At 33.2% G+C, this 19990-nt stretch overlaps 1 protein-coding gene across 1 annotated transcript in view; it reads left to right on the top strand.

Annotated features, from left to right (window-relative positions):
• The window catches only part of LOC130449779 (follistatin-related protein 5-like), a 276273-nt gene that overhangs the window by 176283 nt on the left and 80000 nt on the right, over positions 1–19990 (top strand). The window contains exon 4 of the mRNA XM_056787780.1: positions 4830–5045. Coding sequence (XP_056643758.1) covers positions 4830–5045 — 216 coding nt within the window. The remainder of the gene's footprint in view (positions 1–4829; positions 5046–19990) is intronic.

Raw genomic sequence — 19990 nt, 5'->3', positions numbered from 1 at the left:
AAACACATTTAGAGCCATTGAATGACGATGACTGACTTTGTGAGACCAGCACATAAGAATTCTTAACACCCAAACACGTCTTCTTCATGTACTTGGACGATACTTGAACGATACTTGGACGATACTTGAGCGATACTTGGACGATACTTGGACAATACTTGGACGATACTTGGACGATACTTGGACAATACTTGGACAATACTTGGACGATATTTGGACGATACTTGGACGATACTTATTAAAGAAAAGTAGAAATACTCTTGTCTGGTTAATGTGGATTTTTTGTTAATCACTACAATAAAAGATAGTTCTCACTCTAAATTTATTATAATGTAATCTTCTTACGGTTGATTCCACTTTTATGTGACAAGGTATGTTTTACTCCTATAATGAACACTACTGGTATGATGATAATCCACAAGATAAACGGGTGTCACAATAGCAAGTTAATGTTCGGGAAAAGAAAAGAGTTATTGCTAAACAATTTCTATCTTTTATACTCTTCCGCACTTTGATAGATGGTATCGTGATTGGTTGAATAACCATTTTCTGAATCGATGGATTGGTAGAGATGCAGAAGCTTAGATTCAAAAGCCTAATCGGTCATGATATTTCAATCCTTTGGACTACTTAGTTTGGTCATATATTAAGAAAAAAGTCTATACTGCAGAAGTGATTTCACGTTAACAATTGGAAGTCAGAATTCAACGTCACAGTGATGGGGATTCCTATAATGCCTTACAAAAAGTGGAAAGGCTTCAGGATTAAGTGAGTAAATAGCAAAAAATAAGGATTGATTTGTGCATTCGTGGAAACTGAGGACATTTTGAATACTCGATCTAAGATAATTTCATTTTATATTCTTTGTCTTGATTCTGATTTTCGTATCATAATTTTCTGTTCAATTGATGACTCCATCATTACTTTATACTTCATAAGTTTCAAATACCTAAAAGCGAAAACAAAAACGGTACATAGACTCGACATTAACCAAGAATACGTTTTTGCTGTGAAATTGGATAATGTTTGAATTCATTTTGAATATGGAATAACAAATCTAACCTTAAAACATTTGTATTAGCTTCTGAAACATATTTGTATAAAATGTCTTAACGATGTTGCATTAGTTTCGGTAAAATCTGTATAAACTGAAGCTCCAACACTAATAACTTTTTCTTCAACGTCCAACTTTAATTCGGATGTGGTTATGAAAATTTTTTACTAACAAACTGCAAATATTTTCCAATTTTCCATCTGTCTAGCGCTTCTAGGCTACAGCTGCAGAAAGAAAGTATTACAAATGTGGATTTGAGAAAATATAAATTATTTGTTGGTATTTCTAACTTTAGAAGGCAAAATTTTATGGTTACAACCTAAATAACGGGCATAACAAAACGATCATCACATTCTTCAAAAAATTCTAGATATATTTGATATCAAATTTCCCGTCTATCTGCGCATTTAAGGAGTGGGGTAGAAGATTTGGTATAAATAATTGACCTTAATTCTGGTTCCAATTGAGCGAATATTGCAAATTATTTTCCATCAATTCAATAATAGCCCGAAACATTGGGTGTTCAGAAGTGCCTGTATAAAAAAATTAAAAGTTTTTAGACGGCATCTTATGTTTTCCGGTGTGCCAAATCCGAATCTGAAGCTTGCCAATACAAAAAAAGTCGTATTCACAGTAAAAATCACGAAAAAAAAAATTCAGGACTAGACCTTAAGGAATTAATCCTTTGAACAAGACAAACCTTCTTTAAACGATTGCCATTATTCAAAATCAAATCTGGTGCACGACTGATAAGGCCTCAGAATTCGATGAGCTAGAAGCAACCAGGATTTTGTTATTTCTTCAAAATATAGTTTGATGTAGGATTTTGCATCACTTTTTCAGAAATAAAAAAAATAATGATTTGATGTGTTACTCATACTTCTTATAATCTTCCACTTTCCTGGAAAAATGCCAGGAAATGAAGTTCTTGTGTAACAAAACAATATATTAATAAGTTTTGAATATGATTTATGACGAGCTATTCAACATTAAAACGTACGATAAAAAAATGAGACATATCTAGATTTGCCATCCAGCCACACCATTTATGTAAAATAAAAAACTTATTAATTCGTTTCTCTACGTTTCATTGCGAGCGCTTCGTATAAAATTCGATATAAAATGCACTGGAAAGTTACATTCACGACGATTCCTACAAACGTTTTGATACGCTGAGCACGTATTTTGAACACATGAGAAATGTAACTGTTGCGGCTAGACTGAATGAAAGATAATATCCTTGATGACGCCATCCCCATAGCACAGTTTTTCGTCGACTCACACATCGTTTAAGAGGGAAATGGGAATTTGCCTTTTAATAGAAGTCGTGGTGAAGGCCGCTCAGAGGAAACCATAAAACGCTTTGGCATATGTGCAATTTAACCCTCATTTAAGAATCAGAGCAAAAGCTGGAGACTTGGGAATAAGTGAAACCACCGATGACCGTATTATTATGGGCTACAGGTGATTTCATCGAATGGAGCGTTTAGAATAGTTTGTTGTTTGTTTATAAAACAAAATGTAACTATAAATTAATATTTCTTTAATTTGGTTATTAGACCGTTTGATATGTTTATGTTTCTAAATATTTTTTGATATTAGGTCTTGTCTGATTTAAAATTAGTTTTTTTATACTTTTCAAGACTGGTAAAAATTTGACTTTCCGACTTCTATCACTCTATATCAAAATATGATTTGATATTGACAATTTGCATATTTATATCAATCAATAGATCACATACATTATGTGATACATACACATTTAACCTAACCAAACACACACATACATAATCAACTGGAGGATTAAATCAGCTACCACGCATTATGTGTCTCAAATAAGCTATTTTCCTGCATTTAATGTTATCCACCGCATTTTCTCTGTTAAGGACTGCATTGTTGGTTTTTGTTTCCGCAAGTTTCAAATCTATAGTTTCAAGAAGTTTCAAATCTATATAATTGCATTTATGTTTTTTTGATATTTCGTAGTTTTTTAATGCAGTTTTATTTTGACAGCTGTTATTTTTGAATACTTCAGAGATTGGGGAATATTGATAGAATAGAATTTGATGTATTTTGGAAAAACATCGCCACATGCAGATACATCCTTGCTGGTTCTTTATATTGTTTCCTGATATATCGTTATATATACATTTTCCATTTGAGGGGCTAGTATCTGTTATAAGGGTTAAAAATGACGCATAATCAAATAATTTTTTCCCGTTTTCTTTAATATAATTTCATATAAAACTTTCGTTCACTATTTTTTTATTATAAACTGTTAGTAAAAAAAGTTTTTTTTTTTCAACATCATTTTACAGAAGGCGACAAAGCTGAGACCGGGAAAATGAGCGTCCTACTGCGTTGAGAAATCGCGAATTTGGTGAATATGGAACAAAAAATTCAAAAAGCTTTTTAAATATGAAGGTAGCTTACATCGTAATTTATCAACTTTAAATAAAATATCGAGAAAAAAAAAAAAAAGAAATTGGTGGCTGTTGAAAAAATACGTAAAAATACTGTTTTCTTCCACTTTTTTTTCCATGGTAAATTACTATAAATTAAAAAAAAACACAAAGAATTAAAAAACCTGTTGATTGGCTACAACGAATAACTAAATAAAAAATGCCAAAATGCCCTTGAATTATTATAACTTATAATCTTATTATTTCCAATTTTGCTATGAAATTTCAGGTGATGAGTAGAAAGATTCCAAAAATATGGGAAATACAATTTTTTCATAACTATAACTGGTACTAGTCCCTTAACATCGAAAAATACAATAAGGAAAGGACTTTTATTGATTATGCAACAGTACTCAACAGTTTTCTCAAGACAAGATAGTACCTTCCAATACTGTCCTACTATGCATAGTAGGCATAGTAGCATATTATTCACAAGGGTATAGTGGAGGTTATTATTCACGAGGTCAAGTTTGCTACAAAGATCGCAAGCGAATGGCATAAATCATCGAGTTATAGCTAATGGAACACTATATTTTTTTTACGATAAGTATATGTTTTATGAAAAATTTTTCTCCATTATAGGAAATTTCTAGAAGGTATTTTAATTTCTAAATAAAAACCCATGATTGGGTTAGATACACAAGAGACACATTAAATTTCGTTGATAGCTTAGCATTAATACTCCATGCGTTTAAACTACAGGTCCCGGGTTTCGAATCTGGTATAGAAAAAGTCACTTTTTCATTTTACAGAAGTGTACAGAGCTAAATTAGAAATATTTAGTAGTTTTTTCCAGATAAAATTATAAAAACCGATTTTTCGTAGCAAAACAACATAATAGCTTAATCAAGAAAGAATCTGATTGATGGGTAGATATATAATGGGTACATTATACAACAGTCTTAGATTAACTCAATTTATAAATCCAGCAATACATTAAAACAATAGTTGGGTAATCCTAAGGATAAAATTCCATATTTAGAGTAGGTAGTATATTGGACAAACTGAATGATCCGTTAATAATATGTTTAAAGAGCATATAGCTAAACTATGGATAAAACAGAAAAATCGAGTATTGCCGATCAGTCATAATCGTGATCTAAATGTGATTAATGTTGAGTTGCAGTAAAAACTGTATCCAATAATAAATTTTTGCTTGTATTCGAAACCATTGAGATTTTTAAACACAAGAATATTTTAAATGAGGACAGAGGTATAAAAGAAATAGAATTTTACATATAATAGGAACCATAATTTTTTCGATAATTTATTCAATTTGCAACTCAATGTCAATATAATAAAATTACTTTCAGATCCTTGTCTGGTCCATTATTGTAGAAAAGGTAGAGAATGTATAGTTGAAAATGGACATCCGACTTGTGTATGTCAAACCCATTGCCCACCGTACGAAAGACCCGTTTGCGGTACAGATGGTCAAATTTATTCGAACCATTGCGAAATTCACCGAGCTGCCTGCCTCTTATCAACTTCCATTACTGCCACTAGATGGTCGTTTTGCGAAAACATTGGTAAGTATCGATTTAATCATGTATTAGGCGAACATTTAATTATTTTTAAATAATTAGTTAATAAATAAATTCAAAACTCACCCTAGGGAGTAGTAACACGACGTTAAATCTAGCGACCGCGTGGCCCACTCAAATCTACACTTTATCTATACCGAATCCTCAAACTCTCGTCTAATAACAAAAGTACAAAATTGTAGTTGTTAATAAAGTAGGGCGCAGTCTGCAGATTATTTTCAGCATTTCCTTCCAAACTGATGAGAAGTATCAGATAATTATCAGCATTTACTATCTCATTAAAATATTCGGGCCGAAAAATTTCAGACCATACTGCTGTGCCAGAAACGTGTAATTCTTCTGTAATGTTTACAAGAGAGTTCTCAGATAACCATTACATCCAAATATGACAGATAATTTGCCCATTTAATTTGAATAAGACATCATCCGATTAGAAAAAAGTTACGTCGTCTTCCGCACATCCACGAAATCACTAGCAAATTCCACTAAAGCTGCGGTCCTAGACTCCTAATTCACGAGATAACATGCAGATTGAAGGCTCGGACACACACCATCTACGATCATAAAATCGACCGAGTTTCCGAGGAATACAATATACTTGAGTTCAAATGGTGTAGTTCACATTTTGCAGATTTAGGGCACATTCTGCTTGGAGAAGAAAAATTCCTACGCAACTTTTTTCCAGATCATTTCTTTGTAGTATGCGTTTCAGTATTGCCCGTTTGACCGGTCATACAGAACTGGATACTTCCTCATTTCTTCAATAAGTTATTTTAGTTTCATATCCGGCATTATTCCCAATTTATAAAAAAAAGAAACACTGTAGAAACTGGAAAATGTTATTACAAATTCTAACCAAAACACATCCGGCGTTCGTTAAACGGATAGACTGCACGAATAGAATTGTGTAGGTTGTGGATTCGGATACGAATCGAAAACGTGTGAACTAGGCTGATCAAACACTAGTTATTTCCGTTCAGACACTCGGCTGACTGTATCTTTGTCCTTCAGGTGTATTAAAATAAGCAAAATAAACCCTGGTTCACTAAAGGTTCACGTATATCTGCAAAAAACATGCGATCTTCATCTCACCTAAGGAAATTCTCGGATAGTACCTTCTTCAAAAATTTTGTGAAACTATACAGAGAAAAAGACAATTAAAGCTGCCAAAGATATTTATTATAATGGAAGACACGCCAATTCTCATAAACATGGTCCATTGTGAATTATCTAAGAACTTTATCGATCTTAATTTCTACTTGACCTGATAATTACTTTGTGAATGTATCCAATACTCATCTGGAACTGATGGATTTATACTAAAAATGTTTACGAGTCTGCTGATTGCCCATTAAATCATCTTACCACTTTAATTAACATTTCATTCCAAAATGACACTTTTCCCAATTGCCTAAAGACGGCAATATTTGCATAAAGGAGGAGATGAAAGTCGAATTATCGCCCAATTGCACTCCCCATCAATTACTAATAACTTTTTGTGATTTTTCTAATGCTTTCGATTTTGTTAATCATATTATTTTAATTAACAAATTGCAATGCTTCGGCTTCAAGGTAACACCTCTCGCATGGTTTGAGTAAAACCTCACCAATAAAAGTCAGCGTATAAGTGTTGATAGAACGATGTCTTCCTGCAAGCCAATAAAATGTGGAGTGCCCCAAGGCTAAGTACTAGGTCCTATTTTGTTTCTTCAGTTTATAAATGGTATCGCCTATTTAGATATAAGTGGTAAAATAGTCTATTCGAAGACGACACTAGTTTCTCTTGGAGCACGACACTTCATAGGACAATATTCAGTGACCTTATCACCCTTAATCATGGTGCGATTCTAATTTTCTGTGTCTCAACGTTTTTAAAACTAGCATCACCATTGACGTCGTTGAATCTGTAAAATTCTTAGGAATGTCGTGGAGAATTCCTTGAAATAGGAGTCATATATTACCGCCTTATCTAAAAAATTAAGTTCCTCGTGTTTTGCGCTGAGATCAGTTTCCAAAGAACTAAACTTATCCACCTCCTTAACAGTTTATTATGCCCTTATTGAGTCTCATCTTCTTTTGAAAATTATAAATAACAAAGAGATATCATCGCGATATGAATCGAATGAACGACACGATTATACTAAACAAATGAATTTCTTTCTTACTGTGAGAATTGTAAATGCGATAGAGAGAGAAATGCTTCATTGTCAAAAAATTGTTATAATTTGTAGACAAAAGCTTATAAAAACTAAAAAACAAACAAAAGAAACTAAAAAAAAATACAAAAAAATAAAATATCATTATATAGAAGTAAACCACAATGAGTAACAAAATTACAGGTAATAGTAATGGGAAATGATTAGTATATAAGTCCATAGCAAAAGTCGTTTACATAGTACGAGGCAACTGTGCAGTAAATATGCCCTCAAATTATTGTGGAATACGGGAAAAGATTTGATTTCAACTGGCAAGTGATTGTGCATTTTTTGCATTGTAAAATATTGACCTCTTAAATAATTCTGAACGTATTCCTAAGTGAATAGCCGTGCGGCGATCTATCTGAAATTGGAGAAACTTGCTTACGAATTAGGCAAACGGATTCAAAGATGAATAAGGAAGGAAGAGTCAGAATCAGAATACTATCAGCATATATGTAAACGCGATAATGTCGTCGTATATTTGCGAGCATGTGACTTTTCGAGCCTCCCAGCTGTAAGTACAATACTTCTGTCAATAGATATCTATCATAGATAGAAGGAAACGAAGTTGAGAATAGATTTTTTCAAAAACTTGTATTTTAGTTTCAATTTGAAGAACTCATTGACCTGTGCTCATCTCTATTTATTTTTGGATTGAATAAATTCGAAGCGATCCAACTAACCAGATCTAACCAGATAATAACGTGTCTTGAAGTTTTTAATGTCTATTTCTGAGTGCGTAAAGTTACATATTTCAAAATTACTGTTGTTTATTTTTCTTCAAAAATGATCCTAAGTGAAGCCGTGTGAAAATATCTGTAGTTTCAGAATTTGTTCTATATATAACATCATATAATTTAATTTTATGTCGGGTTCTGGAATACATCTTCCACCATAACATTTCGTACCAATTATAATACAACCCTTATAAAATTTTCCACAATTCCATCGAGTTTGCTTGAAATTAAGCTGGTAAAACAAACTTTCTAACATAAGCAGCTCGGTATGGACGTAAATTTTTAGTCGTTTCTCCACCCTCCTTTTAATTTTCCTCATGTTTAACTGTCACATAAACAAAATTTAAACCTAACAGGGTATTTGAATACAAGTGGCTTTGGTAGAAAATGCCTTCTAGTGTTTTTTTAATTAAAAGAATAAGGTTATTAAATTGTTCGGTTTATTTCAACAACTTGATATTATTCTATGACAGCAACTTTGTAAATTTTGTATTAATTTCGATAGAAATTCAATTCTTTTTGTGGGAGTGCCTTCTACTGTATTTCTTACTACTTATATTATTATAACCTTGTAATACATGATGTTACTTTGAAAATATATTTATACAAATTATTTTATTACCAAAATTAAGACGCAATACAACTTATTTATCTATACCATATATATGAAATAAATTCAATTTGAGCGTTATTATGTACTATGTACAAAAAACGTGAAACTGGTCGTTTTTTATCCTTAAATTGACAATTTACAGTATGAAAATATTACCCTCCTGCAGCACTCCCTTTGAATTATGAGCACCGCGTCGAAAATTGTAAATATGGAAGGGGGTTGTGTGGCACCTTGCTGGCAAGGGATTTTAGTTTTCTGTTCATCAATATAAATTTTTTTGAATTTGGTGTGATTATAACTAAGAAAATTGATTATTCGGTCTATTCAAATAAAGTTTATATTTTGGATAACCCCATAAGAAGTAATTAAGTAGAATCGGGGGATCTAGTCCGCCATTCGATCATTCCACGTCTTCCAATCTACATGTTGGGAAACACCTCGTTCAAATAATTTCTAACTAAGTGCAAAATGGATTGGAACTCCGTCTTGTTGGTATTAATTAGATACATCTTATTTGGATGATTAACATCAGAAAAAGTCCTTCTAATGTGGCACTAAAAAAATAATATAAAAATAAAGATGAAATTTGTGAGATTCGTATTTTTCTTTCTTAAAATAGATTAGAGCAAGAGCCGTTTTTTTTTGTGAACAACGTACGGGAACAGGTATTTTTTTTAATATGTTTAGGGGTGTCCACTGAATGTAAATCCAAGTGGACGTCATGGGGGAGGCTTTACTTCAGTCGCCATCTTGAAAAACACGTTTTATTAAATATCTCGCGAACCGCAAAACGTACGACAAAAATTGTAGGGATTATTATTGTAGATAATAATATTTGCTTTTTTACTCGAAACTTTTGTATAACACATAGATTTTTAATTATAGCGCTCCAAACTTTTTTCAATATGGTTTTCAATATTATTCTTTCTTAATAGAAGAATATGAAGGTTGGTATTCAATTTGAATTTTTTATTTTTTAAATTTAACGTGAGTCTGAGTAAATCTCTTCTCCTTAATATTTATAGAAAAATTTATGCTCTACAATTCAGTTACCACCATTTTTAATTTATCATTGACCAGTAACTAAATATTTAACAAAAACCATATTGAAAAAAGTTTGGAGCTCTATAATTAAAAACCTCTGCGTTATATGTACAAAAGTTTCAAATAAAAAGGATGAAAATATTATTATCTACAATAATAATCTCTAAAATTTTTGTCGTACGATGCGCGGTTCGCCAGATATTTAATAAAACGTGTTTTCCAAGATGGAGGCTGAAGTGAAGCCCACCCCCCATGACGCCCTCTTTGATTTACATTCAGGAGACACCCCTGAACATATTAAAAAAAACTGTTCTCGTACGTTTTTTTCAGAGCCTACTTTTTTGGTTGGTGCTCTTGTACTAATGATTTACTTATATCATTCTCGGCGGCAAGTTCTCGAGTTCTCAATTTTATCATTTTTTAGAAGTACATGAACTTTTTTCATCAGTAAATTGACATTTCTACAGGGCTTTTTAATATTTTTAAATGTCCAGTTTCACGAAACTTTTTTCAATTTTGCTGTAGACTGCGAAACGTGTAGACAATAGTATTTATTATTACAACAAATAAAAAGCAGAGTTTATATTTTTTTAAAATATAACCAAACAATCTGCTCTATTGGAAATACGAATTCACATATAAACTATTATGAAATTGCTTGAAACAAAAAGAAATGAATAAGTTAACTAAATTTATTTAAATTTGTTGTAGAATGTAAACAGATAGAAGACGATTTGAAAAAACAAACCGAGGTTTCATTGAATCCTATAAATGGAGTGGGAGATCTATAACAAACTAATTTCTACAAAAATTCGAATTCAAATTAAAATAAAAGTGACTACTTATCCACAATACCTGAACAAAGAAATATTCAAAATATTTGAAGAAAAACTCAAGAAGCCGAATGGCATGTTAAAAGCCACTGTTTCTGTTCGGAAATAAGATGAAAATCAATAGGTGCTAGGTTGGGAATGTATGATGGGTGTTCGGAAATATCCGATTGAAATTGTTGAAGGAGTGGTTGGGTTACATGAGTGGGGAAGGAATTATCGTGAATCAGAACAATTCCAGAAGTCTGCGTTTGTTTTGAATAGCTCTTTGTGAGCGTCGAAGAGTTTCATAAATTTTTGGTCCTAAAAAATATTTTTCATAATCTTACAACTATTGAAGTCCGTTCGAACTTTGTGGGTTCCATTGCACATCCATTGTTGAGAAGTCGCTTTGTTTCGGGAATATCATACTGAATTCATGTCTCATCACTTGTTAGAATGTATTTCGAAAAATCTACCCCATCAGTAAGAGTGTCAAGGAACTCCGAAGCTGTACCAATTCGGTGAGTTTTGTGGTTGACAGTTAACATCGATGGGAGTCAGAGAAGGCAAACTTCTCTGTAGCGCAACTTCTTCGATTGATATCCTCGGCATTATTCCCTTCTGTCCGAAAGAAACGAATAACAGCTCGGAATTGACCCTTGGCAGAAGATTCAAGAGCGACAGCCATGTTTATGTGACTGGAACTCAGCGGAAATTGACTTGTTGGTAACGCCAGTGACAGAGCTTTTAAGAGGAGAAGATGCGTAGTGGCCTACTACGCAAACCAATCACCTGCTGTATTCCTGGACATCATACTGTCCTTAACTATATTAAGTACATCAATCCTCTAGCGAACACAGCTTAAGAGTCAGCAACCTTTATAAAAACTTGACTTTCTTTTGAAACAACTAACGGTATTGCTTTCTTGATGATATCAGGATACTCTCCATTTAGACTAATCAAGTTTATTGTTGTTGTCTTCATATAAGATTAACTTTTGAGGTACTTGTCCTTTCGATTTATGGAAGGACCAGCATTTCATAAAATGTACATTTATATTTTTATGAAACGTCTAAATTTTTTCATAATTTTTTGAGTTTTAAAACATCAGTACCAATCTGCCGTCGGTGATACCTCCATTAATATTAGATCTTTTTACCCAAACGATTAAGGAAGTTCTGCCAGCCTATCTTGACAACTGGGATGTGCAATGCTACCAGGATTGTGTGAGGTTCGCACCGACTAAACCCCCACCTCTCTTCATAATCAGCTCACATTCAGAAAAAAAGCATTGCCCATAGCTTCAGGTTTGAACTGTGATTACTATTAAATCCGGAGACAGCGCTTTCCTTTTTCTTTGCCACTTCTTCCCGAATTACACAGTCCATCGAGCTAATTGTTGATACTAAATATTCGTATCTTTCCACAGAATCTTGAAGCCATTCAAGATGTTTTCTGGTTTTGGTGCTTCATGGTTACGTTGGCTATTTCTACTACCAATACAGAACCTTCCAAGTTTTACTTTCTAGACCTTCAATCAATTTTTTATATTAAAAAATCGAGTACAAGAGGATAAACCCTATTACACTCTAGTAGTTCGAGTGGTGCCTGCCCTGTGGAGATGCCTGTGGATATTGATATTGAACTTCTTTTACTTATAGTATTGAGAAAAGATGTGCCTTTGTAGCTGATTCCCCAAAGAAGGGAAGCGTCTGCAGACGAACTTGGCCACGTCTGCCTGTCTAGTAGGTCTTGCAAATACTGCTGTAGGTGAGATTATCTTGGACAACTCGGAAGACCATCTGCCCTGGTAGTAATTGCAAACCAGAGTAAGGTCTGCGATCTTTCTCCTATGTTCTAAGCTGTCCAAGTTTCTGGTCAATTCTGGGTCGCCTATAAGTTTAATTGCTCTTTTTTGTATTGTGTTTTTAACATAAAATTGATGAAATTAACTAAATAAATTATTATTGAGTTAATAGATCAATAAGTAGAATGTTAATTATGATGATAGTTCGGAATATTTTATTTATTTAACTTTGAATTTTACAGTGCAATAGCATTTGCTCTGAGTTTGTCATGGAAAACCTTGTTATTTGTTAAAATAGATATTGTTAATCAATATTTACTCAAGTTTTGAACACACTCACATGTTATCAAATTTTGGCGAGTGGTTAGGAAACTCTAGTGCAGCTGTCACTTCAAGGACCTCATAGCTGTGTCTCAACCGTTTAGATGATCATTGGATTCATTAGAAAAATAGTTTTCAAATCAAAATATTCCTAAAACGGTACAAAGTACAGAGTTTTATCAAGAGTACCTTTTTGGTGTAGAAGTTCACTCGAAATTTTGCTTAATAAATCCAATATTAAAAATTTGTTATGTTCAATACTACTGGGTACGAACCGTGTAACTAGTGCTCTCTAAGAGACATAAATACAAATTCATTTGATGGATCAGCTCCCGAAACATATTTGTATGAAATTTCAATACAATGTTGCCAGCAGTTGCAGCAAAATATTTTCCAGTTTCTATCTATCCTAGAGACTTGATGACCTTTTTTTGAAACACCTCATATACTTCTGAGATAAACTACGAAAATCTTAGTTGTACATTTCAGAGTAGTCTTATAATTCCATATCGTATGTCCAATTAAGTTTTTATACAAAAAAGTGAATCATGTTGTAACGATATATAGAATTTTCTTTCCCATAAGCCAGAAGATCTGTCGTATTCTTAGTTTCATCTGTTGCATCTCGGATTTGTCAAGAGATTTTCAAGCAACTTCTGTATCTAGATGTAATCTCATGTATCTTATTTTTATTTTTATTGAACCAGATAGTTATTTATTGGAATTTAGAGACAAGGAACATGTCTGTCTCGGTTAATGTAATTTGTGGGAAATCTTTCGTCAATTTCACTGTAGATTTATCGTTGTAGTTTTATATGTGCTCTGTTTGGAATAAATAACATATGAAATGAAAGAGATACATTAGGATAAAGTGTGATATCACATAAATCATAAACGTGGGTAGATATCATGAGAGTATTGTTTTCGTTAAAAATAATGAAAGCAGTTACTGCAAAATGAAACGAGTCCCTTTAAATCTGTGTTGACGCATCGTTTAAATGAAAATTAATTGTTGTATCAGAAGACTTGATAAACCAAAATGATGAATTTATTGAAATACTCATTCTTTGAACAAAACCAATGGAATAAAGAGAAAATTCACATGAAAAACTATATTACGAGTAGCTGTAAAAAAATAAGCTGAGTTAATTTGAAAGTAATGTAATATATCCTCATCATCTCATGTATTGCTGCTACTAAAGCTGTTTTTCATGAAATATGGGACGACTTATCAACATTGAGTTTAGTTTCAATATTCAGAAAAAAACCACAATGAGTAACAAAATTGTAGGTAATACTAATAGTATACAGTGCTTTTCAGATAAAAGTATCCACCTTTAATAACTTTTGTAATACTGGTATTTAGAAAAAATCCAAAAACACGTCAGAGGCAAGCATTATGGCTTATTTAAACTTACTGGAAAAGCCACCCCCTCACCCCTAGCAGCATCCCCTTTATTTTTTTAAATTACTTTTCATATTTTTTATGTAAAATTTGGATACTCCTCTTTGAGCTGATTTCAAAAATGTATAATACTTGTAGGTTAAAGTGGTTAGTTTATGAGATAAACAATTTTTCTTTTAGAGCACAAATTTTACTTATTATTTACTTTCACCTTATTTGCCTGTACTAAAATGGGTTGTACAACAGTTCAAACTCTTTAATTTTTTTAACTGTGCTATTTATTCTACTTAAAAAATCCAAACAACAAAAAACTCTACTTTTTATTAAAGTTTCACATTGTCAACTAGAATTTGTAGTCACTATTGATAGTGTAATTTGATACATTATTTATTTTGTTTCTCTGAAATGGTTTACTCTTTGCAAGAAAGAATTGAAATTGTAGGTTTATACTACCAAAATAATAATTGTGCAAGAGCTGCTGCTAGAATATTTAACGAATTACTTGACGGAAGACATGCAACTCATAAGTATGTAATTCAACTGATGGAGAAATTTACCACAACAGGGTCTGTTTGCAATAAAGTGCATAAGCGAAAGGGACTCGTAAATAACGAAGCAATCCAAGTGGCAATTTTAGGGCAAGTCAGCTTAGAGGCTCAACAACCCCAATCGTTGTCAACAATAAGTAGAGCGATCGGTGTTTCATCTTCTACAGTTTTCCGAGTTCTATATAAATTCAAGTACCGCCCATACAAAGTTAAGTTGGTGCACGAGTTGAATGAAGATGATTTTGATCGTCGTCTAGAGTTTTGCGAATCAATGACGCAAATTATCAATAATAATCCACAATTGTTAAATAATATTTGCTTTTCTGATGAATGCTCATGGTCATTAAATGGCTTAGTAAGTAGGCATAATTGTAGATATTGGGCTGAAAGTGATCCACATATTATGCGTGAATTCCATACACAACATCCCCAAAAGTTAAACGTTTGGTGTGGTATCCTAGGTGACCACATTGTCGGACCTTTCTTCATCAACGGAAATTTAAATGGTGAATCATATCTTGAATTACTCAGGGAAGGGGTTGACCCTCGTATTACAACAATAATAGAAAATGATGATAACCTTTCCGAAGATTTACTGGTATTTCAACAAGACGGAACTCCCCCACACTGTGCTATGCCTGTCCGACAATTTTTAAACGAAACATTCCCCGCTCGTTGGATAGGTAGAAGGGGGCAGATGATGGAGTGGCCACCTAGGTCACCGGATTTAACACCCCTAGACTCCTTTTTATGGGGGTATTTAAAAACAAAAGTTTATGCTACCCAACCAGAATCTCTGGATGATTTACGAGAGAGGATAGAAAATGAATGTCGACAATTAAATCCAGCCGTATTAAGCAATGTCAAAGAGGCATTTCAAAATAGATTATACCATTGTATGGAAATGAATGGTACTCATTTTGAACACTTCTTGTAACTTCATAATAAATAGCACAGTTAAAAAGATTAAACAGTTTGAACTGTTGTACAACCCATTTTAGTACAGGCAAATAAGGTGAAAGTAAATAATAAGTAAAATTTGTACTCTTAAAAGAAAAATTGTTTATCTCATAAACTAACCACTTTAACCTACAAGTATTATACATTTTTGAAATCAGCTCAAAGAGGAGTATCCAAATTTTACATAAAAAATATGAAAAGTAATTTAAAAAAATAAAGGGGATGCTGCTAGGGGTGAGGGGGTGGCTTTTCCAGTAAGTTTAAATAAGCCATAATGCTTGCCCCTTCCAACATAAATTGACGTGTTTTTGGATTTTTTCTAAATACCAGTATTACAAAAGTTATTAAAGGTGGATACTTTTATCTGAAAAGCTCTGTATAGTCCATAGTAAAATAAAACCAGTGAGCATCATGTCCGGAATTAGATATTATTATTAGAATATATTAGAATAGCAGTTCGTTTACAGAGTAGAAAATACTTTCCAGTCAATATGTTCTCAAACTACTGCGGTATGCAGGAAAAGATTAAATCGATTTGATTTCAATTGACAAGTGATTGCGAATTTTTTGCATTGTAAAATATTGAGATCTTAACTAATACTGAACGTGGAGTAGGTAGGTGAAGGTCCTACTCCACGTTCTTAAGTGGATAGCCGTGCAACGTCCTTTTTGAAGAGAGAGAAGCTTGCTTACGAATATGGCAAACGGATTCAAAGATGAATAAGGAAGGAAGAATCAGAGTTTTTTATCTTTTAAAGAACTTCCAGCAGTGAGCGCTGCTGTTTAGTCCGAGTAAATATCTAACAGCTCTCTTTTGTAGTTTGACGATTCGCTCAAATTGAGTCGTACCACTCGTACCTCAGAAAGGAAGGGCATATCGGAGATGCGACTCAATAAGGACATAATTAATTATTAAGGAGATGCATAAGTTTAGTTCTCCCATTTCAAGGAATTGTCGACAACAAGATTTAACGACGTCAATGGTGGTTTTATTTGATAAAAAAGGCTGTATATATTTTCATATGATGAAACTGATATGAAAGATATGGTACTATGAAGTGCCGTGAGTTCAGAGCTGCTCCCAGAAAAACTAGTGTCGTCTGCAAATAGACATTTTCCACTACTGATGTCGTTTATAAACAGAATAGGGCCTAGTACTGAGTCCACTCCATTCTATTGGCTTACAAGAAGATATCGTTTTATCAACCCTTACAAGCTGACTTCTTTTGGTAAGGTATGATTTGAAACATGCGAGAGGTGTTTCCCTGAAACCGTAGTACTGCAATTTGTTGATTGAAATATTATGATTAAACAATCGAAAGCCTTAGAATAATTACAAAGAGTTGTTGCATTGGAGTGATGGCTGTTTGAAGACTATTATACACTCGGGACGTCCTTTGATGTGTGGACACAACAGACAGTTTTGTTCCTGGTTTACTATTATTATTTTTTTCCTCTCTGGAACACTTTTTTGCCCTTCTAAGCTTCAGATTATTGTGGCTTAAGCTTACACCCTCTATCTATCTTTTTTTTCCCATTTCCAATCTTTCACTACTTCATTCATTTGACATATTCTTTTCCTTTCTCACTCCCTCTTATGCTAATTGTTATAGATAATGTGATATAGGTCCTCCCTTCCTTCATTTCTTATGTTACTTCTCAGACTTTGTGGTATTCTTCTCTTAATATGTCTGAATCACGTCAGATATTTCATAAATATTATGTTTCCCATTCGTTCTGTTTGGGCTTTCCTGCAATTACTCCCTGCCCATCCTCGTTTTTCCTGCTACTTGCATCAGTTATTTTATCTCTGCTTCTATTTTTGCACTCTGTGTATTTGTGGTCTTAAGCTAGGTTTTCCTTGCATGTATCACAGTAAGTTTGTCGATCCATTATTTTTTTGGTTTTCTACATCACTTTGCATTTATGATATTCACAACATTCTTCATTGTCCCAGAGCTGGCCACAAAAAACAGGGTCGATAAGGTGCACTCCATTTCAACTTGTAAACTGGCGGTTCCAACTTAATACATCGCCAAATGCCTTTTCTTAAGTCAGCAGAAGTCGGATATGAAAATGCCATCTAGTTTTGCCGAACGAAAAAATTGGCTGAAAAACCTCATAACGGGCGCGCGTGAAACCTTTTGTAACGTGGGGTTTAAACATCAAATAAGAGCAGTGTAATAGGGCAAGAAGTTTCGCAGGTCGAAAAATTCTCGTGGAAAGTGCCGGAAAACTCATCTGAAAAATCTCATAACGTAAACCCTATAAAATCACGCACGCGATAAAAAATGATTATATTTTTCAGCGAGTTTTCATCGTACCCACATGATTTTTTTTAATTTCTGGTAGCTCAAACAGATATTTTGATTGGAGACATCAAAAATAATTTTCCATTAAACCGATTACAAAAAATTTTCATTTCAAATATACGCCGATTTTCTTCAATTTTTTTCGGAGGTTTTCCGGCAGGCTAAACTTCTTACGCTATCACACTGCTCTTAGTTAATACCCCAAAAATCTAATAAAAAAGTTTCACGCGTTTAAATGTATATGCAACTTTTGCTATATCGTCTGCATAAACGAGTACGCTTTCACTGATTTCAATTTCCTGTAGCCACTCATTATCCTAAGTTTGAAGTTCCACTCTTTTATTGTTTTCAAAATCCTATCCATAACCATTCATCTACAGCTTTAATTCTTCTGATCTCCTCCCGCCAATTTAAACCTTTCCTCTCGCGTTCTCATATATTTCTTCTATTTTCCCTTTTCCTTTTAATTGAGCTCTTCCACATTTTCTTCATCAATATATTTTTTATCTTTGTCTCTATGATTCTCGTATATGTTTTCAAATCAGCTGAGGATAAGCATAATGCTTCACCTCACAATTGTAAGCTGATTTTTTTGTGTAGGGGTATTCATTAATTTCCTTTTCAGTCTTTGAGTGTTTCTTGCTAGATATTTTTATTGGTAATCCCTCTCCTGTTTGTCCTAGATGTTCTTTTATTTCCACTTCTATGTTGTCAACTACACAAGCTTTTTCTATTTTGATTTTCCCTATTGCTTTTTCCATAATTTCCCTTTATTTTTTCTCCCTTTTACCCTCTCTGTGACTCAATTTTTCTCCTCAAAGCTGCTCTCCAATTTGTTTACCTTATTTTATTTGTTATTCTTCTCATTTATCTGTTTTTTCTTCTTTCCATCGTTCTGATTTTGTTCCATATTATTGTTAGTAGAAGTTATTAGTGGATTTTGTTATTTTAGTAGATTTTTATTGTTGTATATAATGAATTTAAGAGATGTATTCAGTTTAATAGTGTATTTAAATACTAAATTAGTCCTATATACTGAATGGTAATCCTGCCAGGTTTAACCAGCAAATAACTATTCGATAGATTCGTGAAGAACTTATGTCATTGTCAAAATTTTTTTTGGAAACGAGAATTGGGTCTATGGCTATAAACATAAGGAAAATTCAGAATTTTAAATGGGAAACCAAGTACCAACTTCAATACTAAAAGAATATCAAGAACTCATGGTCATTTCTCTTATTGTGACGCAGTAATTAGCTAGGAGTTCGTTTTAAGGGGATGCTGGAATTCTGTCGAATCAATACGTGAAAAGATCCACCTGAATAATAGTTATAAAATTTTGTTCTCCATCATGACAATTTGCCTTGAAACAAGTAATATATTTCCATATTGTTTTAATCACCAGCAACATTTGGAATTGAATAAACCGCGACAGAGCAAAGGAGAGGTAGTAATTTGAATAATTATTTGTCAATTTTCACTTTGTTGTTAATAAAATGATCCACTATATTTTTCAACAAATTGCGTGAATCCATTTCCACTGATGATTAGATACATGAACCTGCAAGATGAAATAAATGAACTATGATTAAGTGGTATGAAGAAACATATGTACGCTACTGCTAAAAAATTTTTGACCAACCTCATTATCCGCTCATTAAATTTCAAAATAATACACTCCCACAAATTTCTTGTCAAAACGGTGCCTATCAACTGTCAATTATTTCTTTGGTATTTATGATCTTAGTATTGTCCCAGTTAGCCCTGTGAGGCACGAGAATGTGCTTGCTGTATGCCTTTTAGAACAGGACATCTTTTTGTGAAGCTCGTAAACGAATTTTTTTATTCTTGCAGCTTCAGACTTGTGAGTTTTGAAATGGGTCATACCAAGGAACTGTCGACTGAAACTCGTGAATAAATCTTAACAGTCTAGGCGAAATTAACCGTAGCATTTCCGCCAAATTCAAATTACTTCGATGTGCCGTGGACTATAACGTGAAAAAATATGCATCCACGAGGTAAACGTTCAGGGCGGCCTCGAAAACTCGAAAAAACCACAATCGCTTAGAACAAACTTATTCTTTTGGATAGTTAACGTGATTGAAGGCTTAAGAGCCCAGAGAAAGCAGCTGAAATCAATGAATCCAGTTATCTGTCTTTGAGTACTACTACA

Source organism: Diorhabda sublineata, chromosome 10 (genome assembly GCF_026230105.1).
Source record: "Diorhabda sublineata isolate icDioSubl1.1 chromosome 10, icDioSubl1.1, whole genome shotgun sequence".
NCBI lineage: Eukaryota > Metazoa > Arthropoda > Insecta > Coleoptera > Chrysomelidae > Diorhabda > Diorhabda sublineata.
This window is presented reverse-complemented; position numbering and strand designations above follow the sequence as displayed.